At 42.8% G+C, this 16,642-nt stretch overlaps 1 protein-coding gene across 4 annotated transcripts; it reads left to right on the top strand.

The window, feature by feature from the left end:
• The first annotated feature begins 1,190 nt into the window (after positions 1-1,190).
• arf5.S (ADP ribosylation factor 5 S homeolog) lies at positions 1,191-15,541 on the top strand. 4 transcript variants are annotated; one of them, XM_018268970.2, is made up of 5 exons: positions 1,191-1,348; positions 7,556-7,741; positions 9,364-9,474; positions 10,981-11,105; positions 12,646-15,541. In XM_018268970.2, the coding sequence occupies exons 2-5, from the start codon at positions 7,594-7,596 to the stop codon at positions 12,805-12,807; spliced, it is 546 nt and encodes a 181-aa protein (XP_018124459.1). In that variant the 5' UTR covers positions 1,191-1,348; positions 7,556-7,593; the 3' UTR covers positions 12,808-15,541. The 4 variants fall into 4 exon arrangements, with proteins under 4 accessions (XP_018124459.1, XP_018124461.1, XP_018124460.1 ...); XM_018268972.2 differs by having other exon boundaries at positions 1,196-1,472; XM_018268971.2 differs by having other exon boundaries at positions 1,196-1,397.
• The last annotated feature ends 1,101 nt before the right edge of the window (positions 15,542-16,642 follow it).

Genomic DNA, 16,642 nt, shown 5'->3' on the forward strand with positions numbered 1-16,642 from the left:
TTCAAAACTTTAACTACGGTTCCTTTCGTGGCTTCAGGTCTTTTTCGCAGCTTCAGGACTTCAACTTCAGCTCCTTTCATAGCTTTGGGTCTTGCCTTCAGGACTTCAACTTCAGATCAGTTGGTAGCGTTGGGTCTTTTCATGGCTTCAGGACTTCAACTTTGCTCAGTTCATAGCATTGGGTCTTTTTGCGGCTTCAGGACCTCAACTTTGGCTCCTTTCGTGGCTACAGGTCTTTTCTTTGCTTCAGGACTTCAGCTTTGGCTCCTTTCGTGGCTACAGGTCTTTTCATGGCTTCAGGGCTTCAGCTTTGGCTCCTTTCGTGGCTACAGGTCTTTTCATGGCTTCAGGGCTTCAGCTTTGGCTCCTTTCGTGGCTACAGGTCTTTTCTTTGCTTCAGGACTTCAACGTAGGCTCCTTTCGTGGCTACAGGTCTTTTTGCAGCTTCAGTACTTCAACTTTGGCTCCTTTAGTGGCTACAGGTCTTTTCGTGGCTTCAGGGCTTCAGCTTTGGCTCCTTTCGTGGCTACAGGTCTTTTCATGGCTTCAGGACTTCAACTTCGGGTCTTTTCACCACTTCGGCTCCGTTCGCGGCTTTGGGTCTTCGGCTCTTTGGGACTTCAACAGTTGGGGGTGACTTCAGTGCTGTCAAGGGGGGCTGGCTATTTTGAAAAGTGGATTAAAGGGAGGCCCCCTTAAGGCCCGGTATAACAGTAACCCCCTAATGGCAGCCCTGGGCATAATTAAAGTGTTAATGGGTGGATAATCTGCCTACTTGCCCAGTGTGGCCCTTAGCCCTATAGAAAGCCTGGTATTATAGAAAGCCTGGTATTATAGAAAGCCTGGTATTATAGAAAGCCTGGTATTATAGAAAGCCTGGTAATATAGAAAGCCTGGCACCACTGTAAATTCTGGGAAAAATAAGCAAAAGTAGCAGCGCAGGGTTCGCTTTTTCACCAATGGAATGTAAATGTTTTTCTACATAAGATTAAAATAACGCGTGTCAGTCACATATTTATGAGGTATGAAACGATTTCTAATACAATGCTTAGTACTGAAAAGTTACCTCACACCTACTCACTTCTCTTTCCCGCCCACGCACTAACCCCACCCTCCAGCTTGTAATGACGTCCACTCATTATTCACCACACACACTAACCTCGCCCCGCCGCCATGTTTGTGACGCACGTACTTTACGCAGCGCGTTCTCTCTGCCTCTGACGTGGCTGCCGGGGTCCGCCATCTTGTGCCGTACAAACCAACGCCTCACAGAACCGCAGGAAGGACGAGAGAGCGCGAGGTTGGGAGGCCAGCACATACTGGGCGGCACTGAGAGCGGCTGAGAGAGGTGAAAGAGCGGCTTCAGCTTGTGATTGTGCAGCCGAGGAGTTAGGGAGGTGGGTAAGGTCGATGATGCACCTGGTGGTCTGAATGGGAATCGGGCCTGATCGGTGTTTAGCGTCGGCCTGTGGGTGAGCAGTTCATTCATATGTGAACTCTGTTGTCTCGGCCCTTCAGCTGAACCGACGGGGCCTGGTGTCAGGATGAGATATTTCCGACTGACAAAGCAGTGTGATCAGGGGAAATCTGCTGTGTAGCCATGGGGGCAGCCATTCAAAGCTGAAAAGGGAGAGTAGGCACCAGATAAACCACAGATAACGTGCTTGAATGGCCGCCCCCATGGCTACACAGCAGCTTGTTTATATAAACTATAGTAGTGCTTATCTGTTTTCTACTGTGTATCCTGTACTTGAATGGCTGCCCCATGGCTACACAGCAGCTTGTTTATATAAACTATAGTAGTACTTATCTGTTATCTACTGTGTATCCTGTGCTTGAATGGCTGCCCCCATGGCTGCACAGCAGCTTGTTTATATAAACTATAGTAGTACTTATCTGTTATCTACTGTGTATCCTGTGCTTGAATGGCTGCCCCCATGGCTACACAGCAGCTTGTTTATATAAACTATAGTAGTACTTATCTGTTATCTACTGTGTATCCTGTGCTTGAATGACTGCCCCCATGGCTGCACGGCAGCTTGTTTATATAAACTATAGTAGTACTTATCTGTTATCTACTGTGTATCCTGTGCTTGAATGGCTGCCCCCATGACTACACGGCAGCTTGTTTATATAAACTATAGTAGTACTTATCTGTTATCTACTGTGTATCCTGTGCTTGAATGGCCGCCCCCATGGCTACACAGCAGCTTGTTTATATAAACTATAGTAGTACTTATCTGTTATCTACTGTGTATCCTGTGCTTGAATGGCTGCCCCCATGGCTACACAGCAGCTTGTTTATATAAACTATAGTAGTACTTATCTGTTATCTACTGTGTATCCTGTGCTTGAATGACTGCCCCCATGGCTGCACGGCAGCTTGTTTATATAAACTATAGTAGTACTTATCTGTTATCTACTGTGTATCCTGTGCTTGAATGGCTGCCCCCATGACTACACGGCAGCTTGTTTATATAAACTATAGTAGTACTTATCTGTTATCTACTGTGTATCCTGTGCTTGAATGGCCGCCCCCATGGCTACACAGCAGCTTGTTTATATAAACTATAGTAGTACTTATCTGTTATCTACTGTGTATCCTGTGCTTGAATGGCTGCCCCCATGGCTACACAGCAGCTTGTTTATATAAACTATAGTAGTACTTATCTGTTATCTACTGTGTATCCTGTGCTTGAATGGCTGCCCCCATGGCTACACAGCAGCTTGTTTATATAAACTATAGTAGTACTTATCTGTTATCTACTGTGTATCCTTTGCTTGAATGGCTGCCCCCATGGCTACACAGCAGCTTGTTTATATAAACTATAGTAGTAGTGTTTCTGAAGCAATCACACCAGAGTTAACAGTGCAGCATAAAAGTACATTGTATTTGCATTACTTTAAAAGACTTTAATTTTTTTTTCATTTTTTAGAGAGAGGCTGGGGTTACTGGTGTTTATAGAATAGTTCCAATTCTATTCGGCATTACTGTACAATAGATGGGTTTATTCACTGAATATACAGAATGACATGCAGAGCAACCAATAATAATACAAGAGGTGAAGAGGGCCCTGTCCAACAGTCTGAGCTTAATGTCAGCTCTTGTTGCCTAATCAGATTCTCCAGTGCTCAGATGTGTGTCCCGGGAGTTTAGTACAGGTGTGAGGCTTTGCATGAGCAGACTAGTAGCCATACGAGGCTTGCAATGAGCAGACTAGTAGCCATACGAGGCTTGCAATGAGCAGACTAGTAGCCATATGAGGCTTTGTATGAGCAGACTAGTAGCCATACGAGGCTTGCAATGAGCAGACTAGTAGCCATATGAGGGAGGCAGTGTTATTGCTTGTCCTGCTCCAAAGCAGCAATATCTGGGTAATGCCTTGGGACAAGGAGCAGCAGTGTACAGAGACCTCTGTGTGGTTTGCTTCTGTGATACTGGTAACCAGCAAAGGAAGGATGTCTGGTTTACTTAAAGGGAAAATTGAAATACCCCTCCCTTTTGACATGAGCTGGGTGTAAAAAAGACGAAATACCGGATTCCACTGATTGAAAGGAAACCATGTATTTCCTAATGAGCGCAGAGAAACTATTTCTCCACCCCCTAGACTCACTGTGTAATGCAGACCTTCTGGGATTTGAAGTCCCTCTGATTTCCAAAGAATCTGTGCTCCAATCACTGGTAGCTAGGGTAAATTGATCCCTAGCAACCAGGAACTCCAAAGAGCTGCTTAATGAAAAGCTAAAAAAAAAAAAAAAAGTGCGCTAATTGCAGTACAGGTATTGGACCTGTTATCCAGAATACTTGGGGCCTGGGGGGTTTCCGGATAATGGATCTTTCCGTAATTTGGATCTAAAACGAAGTAAGCTTTATGAGAAAGGTCTATATAAATACACCAGTAAACCCTCAATGCTGCTCTGAGTCCTCTGTCAAAAGAAACAGTACATTTCTTTCCTTCTATTGTGTACTCATGGGCTTCTGTATCAGACTAACTGTTTTCAGCTTAAACCTCCAGGACTAGGGCTTGAGCATGCTCAGTTTGTTCCTCTCTCCCTCCTCCCCTCCCTGCTGTAATCTGAACTATGAGCAAGCAGGGAGAGACTCGGGCAGGAAGTGATGTCACAACAAGCTAATATGGCAGCTGCTATCCTAAACAGAGAGCTTCTAGAGCTGTTTACTCAGGCATGGTAACGCATTCTGCAGAAAAAATATAGTTATAGCTTGCACTATTGTGGCTAATCTATTGGCAATAAACTGCTTCAGTAGCTTTCCTTCTCCTTTAATAGCTATGCTTCCAGGCTCAGCAATGTTTGCATTTAGCCATATAATAATAATAATAATAATAATAATAATAGTTGGCTTGTGAAAGGTGGCACCATCCCACATATTTTGGTATAAGTGGCGCAGACAGCAGAAATGATATAGTGTGAGTAATTATGCAGTGGGATAGACTAACATTTTAGCTTTGGCCTATGGGGTTTTGTCCATGGAATCATTTGAGCAGTTTTCAGAGATGATCTCCGTTTGCCTAACCCTGATGTGCATATCAATAACCCAGGCTAGAAAGTGGTAATACTGGTCTAGTTGCTTTAATATACTGCTTAAAGGGGTTCTTCACCTTCCCAACACGTTTTCAGATTATTCACCAGCAATAGACTTTTTTTTTTTTTTCAATTGCTTTGCATTTTTTACCTTTTTTTCTAAAATTTAAAGGGGAACTATCTTTAAATGAAAATTTTATATTGGCTTCAGCATACTGAAATATGAAACTTTTTAAATACAATCAATTAAAAACTGTACCGTTTCTGAAATAATCAAGTTTATAAGCATCTGTTTCTCCTCATTCTGCCTTCATTCGGGTGTTGGGTGCCAGGTCAATGATCCAATATATCTTATAGGGGGGCTCCTTTTGCCTAGAAGATGTATTAGAATCACCATCACTAGAAATTCCCTCTACATGCAGAATTTGTGCAAAAGGCAGTTATTTTGTTTGTACCAGAATCTGTTATTTGAGTGAGCTCTAATACATCGCTAGGAAAAAGTCATATGTTTGGGAACCCCTCTTAATTCTTTGTTCTGAGTTTTGTTTATCATTTCAAAGTAGCAACTTCCTTTTAATATATAACATGCCTTATGGAAACAGTAGTATTTCAGCAGTGACATAAAGTGTATTGGATTAACAGAAAATATGCAAGTAAAAACCCATGTCCCACTGAGACACATTCAGTTAGATGGAAAAACAGCAGCCTGCCAGAAAGCATTTCTCTCCTAAAGTGCAGGCACAAGTCTCATGACTGGGGGCAGCTGGGAAATTGACAATATGTCTAGCCCCATGTCAGATTTCAAAATTGAATATAAAAAAATCTGTTTGCTCTTTTGAGAAATGGATTTCAGTGCAGTATTCTGGAGCAGCACTATTAACTGATTCATTTTGATTTTTTTTCCCCATGACAGTATCCCTTTAACGAGCTAATCCAACCAATTTGGTGTTGCCAGTAAGCAGTATTGAGCAGTTACATGCATTCAAATTAGCAAAATTACTAATTTTTGCACAACCAGTTTTTCACATTTGATTTAATCTCATACAACTGAATACTGCTTCACTAAATATCTTTGTTCAGCAAACACCCCAGTACTCAGATGTTCCTGGGAAATGAAAGACCTACCACTGTTTTTTTTTGGGGGTTTTTTTGTTGAAAGTGGAGTAAATTATTTTGCAGGCGGAGGGGTTCCCAAACTTTTTCATAGACTGTATATTGGATCATTCATCTGACAGAACGAAGAGAAACAGATGCTGAGAGAGGGAAAGTGAAGATAAACTTTGATTGTATTTAGAAAGTTTCTTACTTAGTATGAGAAAGCTTATATTAAAATTTCATTTTCGCTATAGTTCCCCTTTCCTCATCTGATTGGCTCCATTGTGTCTGCCGGAAGGATCTACTGGTGAATAAAGTTTTATGTTATGGTTCTCTTATGTATTTATAGTTGCCACCTCTATGGGGGTGCATAACGGGTGATGTCTTGGGTAGGGCTTTAAAGGGGAAGGAAACCTTGTCGGCGCAAACCCCCCACCCCCCTTCCCGTTTGTTGCCCACTTACTTCGTTTTAGATCCAAATTACGGAAAGATCCATTATCCGCTGGGCAAATGCCCCTAACTTGTTACTTACCCTTCTGCGCAGGTCCAGTCCAGGGAGTTCACAGCCGACATCTTCTTCCACGCGATCTTCTTCCTCCTTTGACCGGCGCATGGGCAGTAGGATAATTTCGCCGGTACGATCTACTGCGCATGCGCGTGACTTTTGGTGCATGCGCAGTCGATGCGTACCGGTGAAATGATCCTACTGCGCATGCGCCAAAATGCCGGTCAAAGCAGGAAGAAGATCGCGTGGAAGAAGATGTCGTCTGTGAACTCCCTGGACTGGACCTGCGCAGAAGGGTAAGTAACAAGTTAGGGGCATTTGCCCAGCGGATAATGGATCTTTCCGTAATTTGGATCTAAAACGAAGTAAGTGGGCAACAAACGGGAAGGGGGGTGGGGGGTTTGCGCCGACAAGGTTTCCTTCCCCTTTAATGTGTCTTATCCGGGGAGTGGCATATCAATGTTTCAAGTTTTGAAATTTAAGCAGGCAGTTGTGAACTGGACACAGAGTGCAAAAACCCCACTATCCAGTTAAAAACCAGACATATTTGCAACCCTATATATAGTTCTCATTTGCTAGGAACTCGATCGTGATTTTTGGGCAAAAACTGCTGACCACATCATTTGGATGTCTGATTGCTAAGACACAAGCCGAATCCGAATCCTGCTGAAAAAGGCCGAATCCTTAATTCGTTGCATCCCTAGTTATCGGGAAACCCGTTATCCAGAAAGCTCCAAATTACAGAAAGGACATCTCCCATAGACTCCATTTTATCCACATAAATGATTCCCCTTTTCTCTATACGGGCCGATAAAAGCTTCCGACAGACCGCTTATTGGCCTGTGTGTGGGGCCATCGGACGGGCTTCTGCGATCTATATCTGGCTGAAAGTCTGCCAGATCTCGATCGGGACAGGTTCAAAAATACCGTCGGACTTAAGGCCCCCATACACGCGCCTGTATCGGATTCATTCTGACCCAATTGTTGGGCCCTAGGGCCCACGATTGGATTAGCCCGATATCGCCTACTTCAATGTGGGCATATCGGGGAGAGGATCTCGACGTCTATGGCCACCATAAAATATAATTTAATCCTTATTGGAAGCAGATTCAGCCTATTGGGTTTATTTCATGTGTACATGATTTGCTAGTAGTCTTAAGGTATGAAGATCCAAACTATGGAAAGATCTGGTATCCGGAAAACCCCAGGTCACAAGCATTCTGAATTCCAGGTCCCATACCTGTATATGAATGCCCAGAGCATTCGTTACTTGAAGGATACCATTAAATATTGGGTTTTATGACTTGTTGCAAACTCTTTATGGTTTCTATGTCGCTGTGTAATGTCAATCTGAATTGTATCCTCTTAATAACATGTGGATGAAATTCTAATATGCTGTTTGTTTTCTCTTAGGTTTTATCTTCCACTCTTAATAACCTCATATTTCCAATATGGGGAATGTATTTGCCAATCTCTTCAAAGGCCTTTTTGGCAAGAAGGAGATGCGTATTCTCATGGTGGGTCTGGATGCGGCTGGAAAGACTACCATTTTGTACAAACTGAAGCTGGGGGAAATAGTAACAACAATTCCAACAATAGGTAAGGAACTGCTGACAGTTTAAATCTGTACAGTGATTGGGGTGGCAGTTTGCTTAGAGATGGATATTCTTATACAGAGGCAGTGACTCCTTATTACTTCAGACACAACCGCACTTTTATAGGAGGTCATAGTGCAACCAGCAGCTCATCAGTCCTAACTGGTCAAGGAACACTTCACTGGGGAGCCATCCTATTGATTCGGGGTAAAAAAATCATTGTGCAAGATAAAAATGTTCTCTATAAAAGTTGGAGTGAACAGATGTCTAACATTATAGCCAGGACCCAGTTTCCTCCGTTGAATCTCTCTAACCTCGCAGACTAACTGAACAATTTATGTGCCATGTGCCCTCCCCCTTTTCAAGTCACTGACTAACAGGTTAGAGAGCTTTAAATAGGCAACAGGAATGGGCGAATTTTTTTCGCCACAGAAATGATGCCCATAGACTTGTATGGCGTTACGTTACGACTTGGGTCAAAAAAAATTGACGCCCATAGACTTTAATGGGTGTCAGCAAATTTTTGGCCAAACAAATGAAATCGCCCATCCCTATTAGGCAGTTGTGTTCTGGCTGTTATGTTAGACATTCGTTCATTCCAGCCTTGGCTTAAGTTTACATTTTTGGCTTACTACAGTAGCATTCCCGTTTTTCAGGGGACCCTAAAAAAATGGTGTAAAATCAGGGAACGTGGAACATGTACAGTCATAAATGTATTATAGATTGATGGGACAACTTAAAATCAGGGTGTGTAATATTGAGATTTCACTGTATATTAAAACATTTTAACATTTTATTTTGCACAACCTGTTAACCCTGGTTTTTACATTGATCTGTTCCATAAAATGATGCACTGCTACATTGTCTGATATGCGCATCATTCATATTCGCATTTATGCCTGTTTATAGGTGTTTGGGTCACCCCCTCCATTTTTATTTATTGATTTGTTTTTTTAATTATATAAATTAATTTGCTGTGTTGGAAAGTTACTCCACATGCCACACAAAGTAGGGATGCACCGAATCCAGGATTCGGTTCGGGGGGTTGGCCTTTTTCAGCAGGATTCGGATTTGGAATCCTTCTGCACGGCCAAACCGAATCCTAATTTGCATATGCAAATTAGGGGCGGGTGGAAATCACGTAACTGTCACAAAACAAGGAAGTAAAAACATTTTTCCCCTTCGCAACCTAATTTGCATATGCACATTAGGATTCGGTTCGGTATTCGGCCAAATCTTTCACAAAGGATTCAGGGGTTTGGCAGAATCCGAAATAGTGGATTCAGTGCATCCCTAACACAAAGACAAAGGTCTGTTTGTTCAGCCCATGGCACACTAGGTGTTTGGTTTGCCATTCAATGACAGCCATTGGAGCAAATTGGCTTTTAGACCAATGGCAAGTGCCAGTCCTGCCAATAACTGGCAGATTTTGGGCTCTGGTTCATAGACATGTCAATCAAGTGTAACAGCAAATGATAGCACATGTACAGAGTGAGGGATAAATGGTTTTGTGACGTAGGGAGAAATGTGTGTGTGTATAGTCGCAAATGTTTTGCTTTCGGCTACCTTTACTTTTTATCCTTTATATATTTCTAATTGTGTTTCCCTCTTACCCCCCCCCCCCAGGCTTTAATGTTGAAACCGTAGAATACAAGAACATCAGTTTCACAGTGTGGGATGTTGGTGGTCAGGATAAGATTAGACCTCTGTGGCGTCACTACTTCCAAAACACACAAGGTAAGTCTTCTTTTGTATCTGTTTAAAATACCTGTTCAGGTGCAGACCCTGCAAGCTTTTTTTTTTTTTTTTTTAATTGCTTCAGAAAAGTCTTTGTATCTCATGGCCCTCTTGGTACTTTGTATCAGATGTTTTACCTGCTATGTAGAAGCAAGTGAATGTTTCAGTTAATATGTGGACATGAGTACTTAAAGGGATTCTGTCATGATTTTTATGGTGTAGTTTTTATTTCTAAATTACACTGCAAATAATTCACTGTACAATTTAAAATGTCATTCCTGAACCAGCAAGTGTATTTAGTTGTAATATTGGTGTGTAGGTGCATCTCAGGTCATTTTGCCTGGTCATGTGATTTCAGAAAGAGCCAGCACTTTAGGATGGAACTGCTTTCTGGCAGCCTGTTGTTTCTCCTACTCAATGTAACTGAATGTGTCTCAGTGGGACCTGGATTTTACTATTGAGTGTTGTTCTTAGATCTACCAGGCAGCTGTTATCTTGTGTTAGGGAGCTGCTATCTGGTTACCTTCCCATTGTTCTGTTGTTAGGCTGCTGGCAGGGAAAGGAGGGCGGTGAGATCACTCCAACTTGCAGTAAAGCGTGACTGAAGTTTATCAGAGCCCAAGTCACATGACTAAGGGCAGCTGGGAAACTGACTATGTCTAGAGCCATGTCAGATTTCAAAATTAAAGATAGAAAAATCTGTTTGCTCATTTGAGAATCAGATTTCAGTGCAGATTTCTGCTGGAGCAGCACCATTAAAGGACCAATAACACAAAATAAAACACATTATAGCCCCGTCTAGTATCTCCTCTTTCCAGCACAATGTTCAGTATTTTTAATGCTTTATTAAAATATGCCATAATGAATATCTTCCGGTTGTGCTGTGTCTCGGCAATCGGGCGATATAGCGACATACCCTCAGCTTTATCCTACCTGCGAGCTCCACTTATCCTGACCCGGCTTCTTCTTAAGCCGGAAGTCCGTTGCTGCGCTGCTCTAGGTGATTTATGGCTGACCTGGGTGCAGCACTCACAGAAATAAATCCGGCTTAAAGTTAAAACATGCTGAAATATATTAACATGTAAAGTATAGGGATGCACCGAATCCAGGATTCCGTTCGGGATTCGGCCTTTTTCAGCAGGGTTTGGATTCGGCCGAATCCTTCTGCCTGGCCGAACCAAATACAAACTTGCATATGCAAATTAGGGACGGGAGGGAAATCACGTGACTTTTTGTCACAAAACAAGGAAGTTAAAAATGTTTCCCCCTTCCCACCCCTAATTTGCATACGCAAATTAGGATTTGGTTCGGTATTCGGCCTAATCTTTCGTGAAGGATACGGCCGAATCCGAAATAGTGGTTTCGGTGCATCCCTAGTAAAGTAGAAAGAAATGCAGCTCCAGACTCAATTTTTGACTGTACATACTTATTGAACATCAAGTCATTATTTCAGAAAACTGTTCTATGTTTCTTTCTGTTGACTCTTCCTTTCTGATAACTTTGCAGGTTTGATCTTTGTGGTGGACAGTAATGATCGTGAGCGAGTGAACGAGGCCAGGGAAGAGCTTATGAGAATGTTGGCAGAAGATGAACTCCGCGATGCTGTTTTACTAGTATTTGCTAACAAACAGGTTGGTACTACAGCTCTTTGTTGTGCTTTCCATTTACGTATTTGGCTGTGTAACTGCTTATGATTGGTGGAACAATAAATATGGCTCCATTATCTGCTTCATGGGAACTAATTCCAGTATTCAGTTGAATCAGACTTGACATATTGCAAAGGATAATATTGTACAGTCCTCCCTTCCTGCAACATTTGTTTACTATTTGCTACTAATGAACCACTAGATCACTGATAAAGAAAACTAATGAAAATCTGAATATCTGCAGATTCTGATGTTGCTTCCCACAGCAGCCCTATAGCAGTGTATCTCATACTGTAAAGGCTCCCTTGCACGTGATCAGGGCCAGGGTGGACTCCTTAAAGGAGAAACAAACCCGTACTAGAAAAAAACCCAACCCTACGTAGACCCTCCTCCCCCACAGCCTAACTGCCCACTTCGGGAAATGCCCCAAATTTTCTACTTACCCCTCCATGCAGATCTGGCCTCAGGAGTTTCGTCGCATGCGCAGTTGGAGTAAATTTCCGGTCGCGAATGACTGCGCATGCACCAAAAGTAAAAAAAAAATTCTGAAAATTTTTCGGGACTTTTGGAAACTGGAAATTTACTACAACTGCGCGTGTGCCGAAACTCCGCTCAGATTCCAAAGAAGACTGAAAAAATAAGATGGCGCCCGTGAACTCCCGAGGCCAGATCTGCACGGAGGGGTAAGTAAAAAATTAGGGGCATTTGCCCGGAGGGGGGAGTTAGGCTGTAGGGGAGGAGGGAGGTTGGTCTACGCAGGGTAGGGTTTTTTCTAGTACAGGTTGGTTTCTCCTTGAAAGGGGAAGGAAAGCTACTGAAGCAATTTATTGCCAATAGATTAGCCACAATAGTGCAAGGTATAAGACTATATTTATTTATTCTGCAGAATGCTTTACCATACCTAAGTAAACAGCTCTATATGCTCTCTGTTTGTTTATGATAGCAGCTGCCAAATTAGCTTGGTGAGACATCACTTCCTGCCTGAGTCTCTCCCTGCTCTCTCATAGCTCTGGGCTCAGATTACAGCAGTAAAGGAAGGGAGAGAGGGGCAAACTGAGCATGCTCAAGCCCAAGCCCTGGAGGTTTAAGCTGAAAACAGGAAGTCTGATACAGAAGCCCATGAGTACACAATAGAAGGAAAGAAATGTGCTGTTTCTTTTGACTGAGGACTCAGAGCAGCATTACTTTGAGGGTTTATTGGTGTATTTATATAGACCTTTCTGATAAAGCTTACTTACTTTTAGCCTTTCCTTCTCCATTAACCCATACAGATATTCAGTAAGGCCTAGCTACACAATACGGCCAAAAGGATCATGACTCATTTTTAGTCAGAAGTCTAGCTACATCCGCAGGCATGCATGTTTATTTTGTGGCTGAGCAATAGAACTTGTGCAGAGAAATAAAACACACCGGAAACATATTCAGTTTTGTAATATTTCTGTTGGGCAAAACACAAATGGAAAATAAGTCTGGAGGACATAGGAGTAACTTTATTGTATCTGCCTTCTTTCTTGTTTTCTTCTAGGACTTGCCCAATGCCATGAATGCAGCAGAAATTACAGACAAGTTAGGCCTGCATTCCCTGCGCCATAGGAACTGGTATATCCAGGCAACATGTGCTACTAGTGGAGATGGGCTTTATGAAGGACTCGACTGGTTGTCCAATCAGCTCCGAAACCAGAAATGAAGCCTGCATCCTTATTGGTTGTTTTGTTTTTGTCTTCCCCTGTTCATGCCTTCCTTATTCCTCCTCCCCCTATGCTTTTCTCTGATGTGGCAGTTTGTGCTACTTTGCGCTATTGAGTGCCGGAATCAGTCCATTTTCTCCTCCCCGTATTGCACCGCGCTGTAAATGTGGGAGAGAAGCGCCCTCTAACAGTTCGGTGTCTTATTTAATGTAAATAGTTTGTTTCCAATGAGGCAGTTTCTGGCACTCCTATGCAATACTACCCGAAATTTTTTTAACTTCTCAAAATCACCACTTCATACTGGAAGGGGCATACGCAGAAAAAAAAAAAAAAGTCCCATCTGCTGCTGCGCCCCACCGCAGGAATCGAGTACACCGCTCGTTTTTAAAGTAACAGTAGATCATTTTCCAATCGGTTTACCTTTACGCTTGGTTAGCGGAAGTTGATTGGTCCTCTCTTCCGTGCAGTTATCAGGGTGGGGCAGGGCAATCTACTGTATCCCAGCCGGCACTAAAGGAGTTAATTTGCCGAGTTACCATTGAGCAGGGCTTTAAACGTATTTAACCTCTGCTGCTAGAGGGCTTGTTGTGATGTTACATGACAGGAGTTAAACTCAGTGATTCCTTTTCTTTGCATGGTTACAGTGCGGGTCCATGGAATTGCTTTGTCACTGGATCTGCCTGCGTTTTATAGCTTCTCTGCTTGTGCTCAAGTGAAGACTAAGACCATTTATTAAGCCGAGAGTGTAAATAAAGTGGCCATTTTTCATTGTTGGCCGTCACACTGGAACAAAAGACACTTTTTTTTCTTTTAAATTACTTTCCAGACTGAACTTTCCCAATGCTGTTTCTTGCTAGTGGATTGCATTCGTTGGCCTTTCCTTCTTGATGGGGTTTTCACGTCGTATCATAAATCTGCCCCCTTTTTTTGGGGCCAACTGTAAGAAATCGTCCTGCTGCATAGGGTACTTTTAAATGGGTTGTTCACCTTCTAACTCTTTTTTCAGTTCAGTTGGTTTCAGAAATAAAGTTTTCCAATTATTTTGTATGTGTGACTGTTTTTCTAATATTCAAGTGTAAAATTTTATTTTTCATCTTTCTAAAGCTGCTGTGGGAGGGAGTGGGTTGCTGATAGTGATGTGCGAGTCGACAATTTCTCGACCCGACCCTGAACCTATAAATTCCGATGCCGGAAGTCGGCAGTACTAGGTCGCGGGCGGGGAGAGCAGGAGAAGGCTCTGCCTGCGACCAGAAGATTTTGTTCAGGAGTCTGCCCGACCCCTGCGGGTTTCGGGTCGGCCCACACATCACTAGTCGCTGACTCTCTAAACTGTTCTAAATTGATATATTTCTTATGTTTGTCCCTGCTGAGCAGAATCCCTGGGTTTCATTAAAGGCAGCTGTTAGAATTAATAAAATAGTTAATATTTCCAGAGATGCTGCTGAGAATTTTATCAACTTTTTTAAATTTAGGATTTGGAAAACGGTGGAAAGTGATTTCTGGAGAACAATCTGAAAACAACTGGAAAAGGTGTTTGGCAGCTGAACAATCCCTTTAATGCATTTGATGCTTCATCTTCACATTTGTTAAGGTGGCCATAGACATCGAGATCCGCTCGTTTGGCGATGTTGATCATTTATCGACATTGAGGTGGGCGATATCGGCCCTAGTGCCCAACGATCGGATCATAATGGATCCGATACGGGCAGTTGGAGCGCATAAACGCATAGATGTGGCCCCGATCGGATGGCCCCACACCTGGTCTTTTATCAGCCCATGTATGGGACTTTTAGTCTTGGAACTAGGGTTGCCATCCGGACTAGCGGAATTAGGGTTGCCATCCGGACTAGCTGGTAAAACACCTGCCGGGGCTGGTATTACAAGTTTACCGGCAATGTAGCTGCATGTAAATTTGTAATACCCTTAACAAGACCCCTTGGCCCGCCCCCAATCGCCTGGAAACGTAACTTTTTTTGTGCTCCTCCTGGCGATCTGTGCAGCGTGGCCCCACCCCTTTTACATCACATCACCGCCCCTTTTGTTCCCAACCCCGTCAGCCGGTAAAAATTTTAGGAAAAGGTGGCAACCCTACTTGGAACCCATGTAGGAAACAGGCTTGACGGATGAAATCAGCGGGCTAGTGGGCATACGAGCTCTTGAGTGTCAAATCTGCATTCAGTTCACTGTTGGCTACTAAAGGTGGAGGTTTGGGAATTGCTTTACAGCTTTCTTTGCTTTTCCATGATGGTTTTTGTACTCGTTGCAGAGAGAGCGCATGGAGTCCTGCTCAGTCATTGGTAGACAGTTCTGTATCTCATGAGAAACGCACCTCGCTTACGTCTTGTATGTTTGACAAGTACAAATGTTTAGCCATTCCGCTCTAGAACAACTTCTGTTTTGGATCTTTGTTTCTATTTTATCTTCTGGTGCTTCTTGGAGTACATATATCATTCCCCACTGGCATGCCTCATGCTGCAACGATCTCCTCGTGAAAAGACTTTTTTTTTTTTTTTTTTTTTAAATAATGTTTTTGTTTTCTCGTATTTCTGAACGACACTGAAAAAGCTGGACTTAGTGGAGCGCGAGGACCTGTCGGAGCTGGTTTATTTAGTGATGTGGAATCTTTATTGCTTTCAGTAAACCAATTGTAATCAAATGTTTTGTATTCTTGTTTTCATTTGGACAAACAAGCACTGTAATTAAAGCTATTAGAATAAAATTCCATCTATTTCACATCTTCTCTTTATATATGTGCATTGGCATTACTTCAACTGCTTTATATGCATTTACACACACACACTTTGTCCATTTATAGAAAAGTATCGGCAAGCACTCCCGACCCCACTCATAAGGTAAAAGGCAACTTTATTTCAGCACATTAAAAACATCCAAGTCCTGGCGCGTTGCGTATCGTAAGATACATAGTCGTAGGATACGAAACGCGTCAGGACTTGATGTTTGTAATCTGCTGATTTAAAGTTGCCTTTTATCTTATGAGTAGGGATGGGCGAATTTTTTCGCCTAGTTTCGCCAAAAAAATTACGCCCATAGACTTGTATGGTGGCGCCCGTCAAAACAATTTTCGCAATTTTTTGACACCCATAGACTTTAATGGGCGTCTGCGACATTTCGCCAGCAGCGAATTTTTAATGAAACGGATCAAATTCACCCATCTCTACTTACGAGTGGCGTCCAGAGTGTTTGCCGATACTTTTCTACAATTCCACAGACACCTCCTGCTACGGTGCGCCGGCGCCACTCAATACATTGCGTGAGTGCTTTGCCCCCTCAAGTTTCAGCTTGTCCAGAAGTTGTTTAATTCACGAGCATTGGACCTGGGGCTCACACACCCAGCTCACAGCGTTTACGGGGTAAGCATTTCAAAGTTTGGGGCTCAACAGACATTCGGTTTTTTAACAGTACCACAGCCATGATTAGCGCAATTAATCAGGGAAAATAAGCACAGGAGATACTGTAGAAAACATAAGTTCTAAAGAATCCCATTCCCATCCCACAGCTTGTTTATATAAACTATAGTAGTACTTATCTGTTATCTACTGTGTATCCTGTGCTTGAATGGCTGCCCCCATGGCTACACAGCAGCTTGTTTATATAAACTATAGTAGTACTTATCTGTTATCTACTGTGTATCCTGTGCTTGAATGGCTGCCCCCATGGCTACACAGCAGCTTGTTTATATAAACTATAGTAGTACTTATCTGTTATCTACTGTGTATCCTGTGCTTGAATGGCTGACTCCATGACTACACAGCAGCTTGTTTGCTGTTGTGCGACCCAGAAAGGAGTGTGCAAGGTTGGCCCAAACCCACCCAA

The sequence above is a fragment of the Xenopus laevis genome, chromosome 6S (genome assembly GCF_017654675.1).
Source record: "Xenopus laevis strain J_2021 chromosome 6S, Xenopus_laevis_v10.1, whole genome shotgun sequence".
Taxonomy (NCBI): Eukaryota; Metazoa; Chordata; class Amphibia; order Anura; family Pipidae; genus Xenopus; species Xenopus laevis.

What these genes read in the sequence shown, in the direction of transcription:
- arf5.S (XM_018268970.2), top strand. Translation starts at nt 7,594, where the DNA reads ATGGGGAATGTATTTGCCAATCTCTTCAAAGGCCTTTTTGGCAAGAAG. An exon ending in AACAACAATTCCAACAATAG is followed by an intron (nt 7,742 to 9,363) that starts GTAAGGAACTGC and finishes CCCCCCCCCCAG; the next exon opens with GCTTTAATGTTGAAACCGTA. An exon ending in CTACTTCCAAAACACACAAG is followed by an intron (nt 9,475 to 10,980) that starts GTAAGTCTTCTT and finishes ATAACTTTGCAG; the next exon opens with GTTTGATCTTTGTGGTGGAC.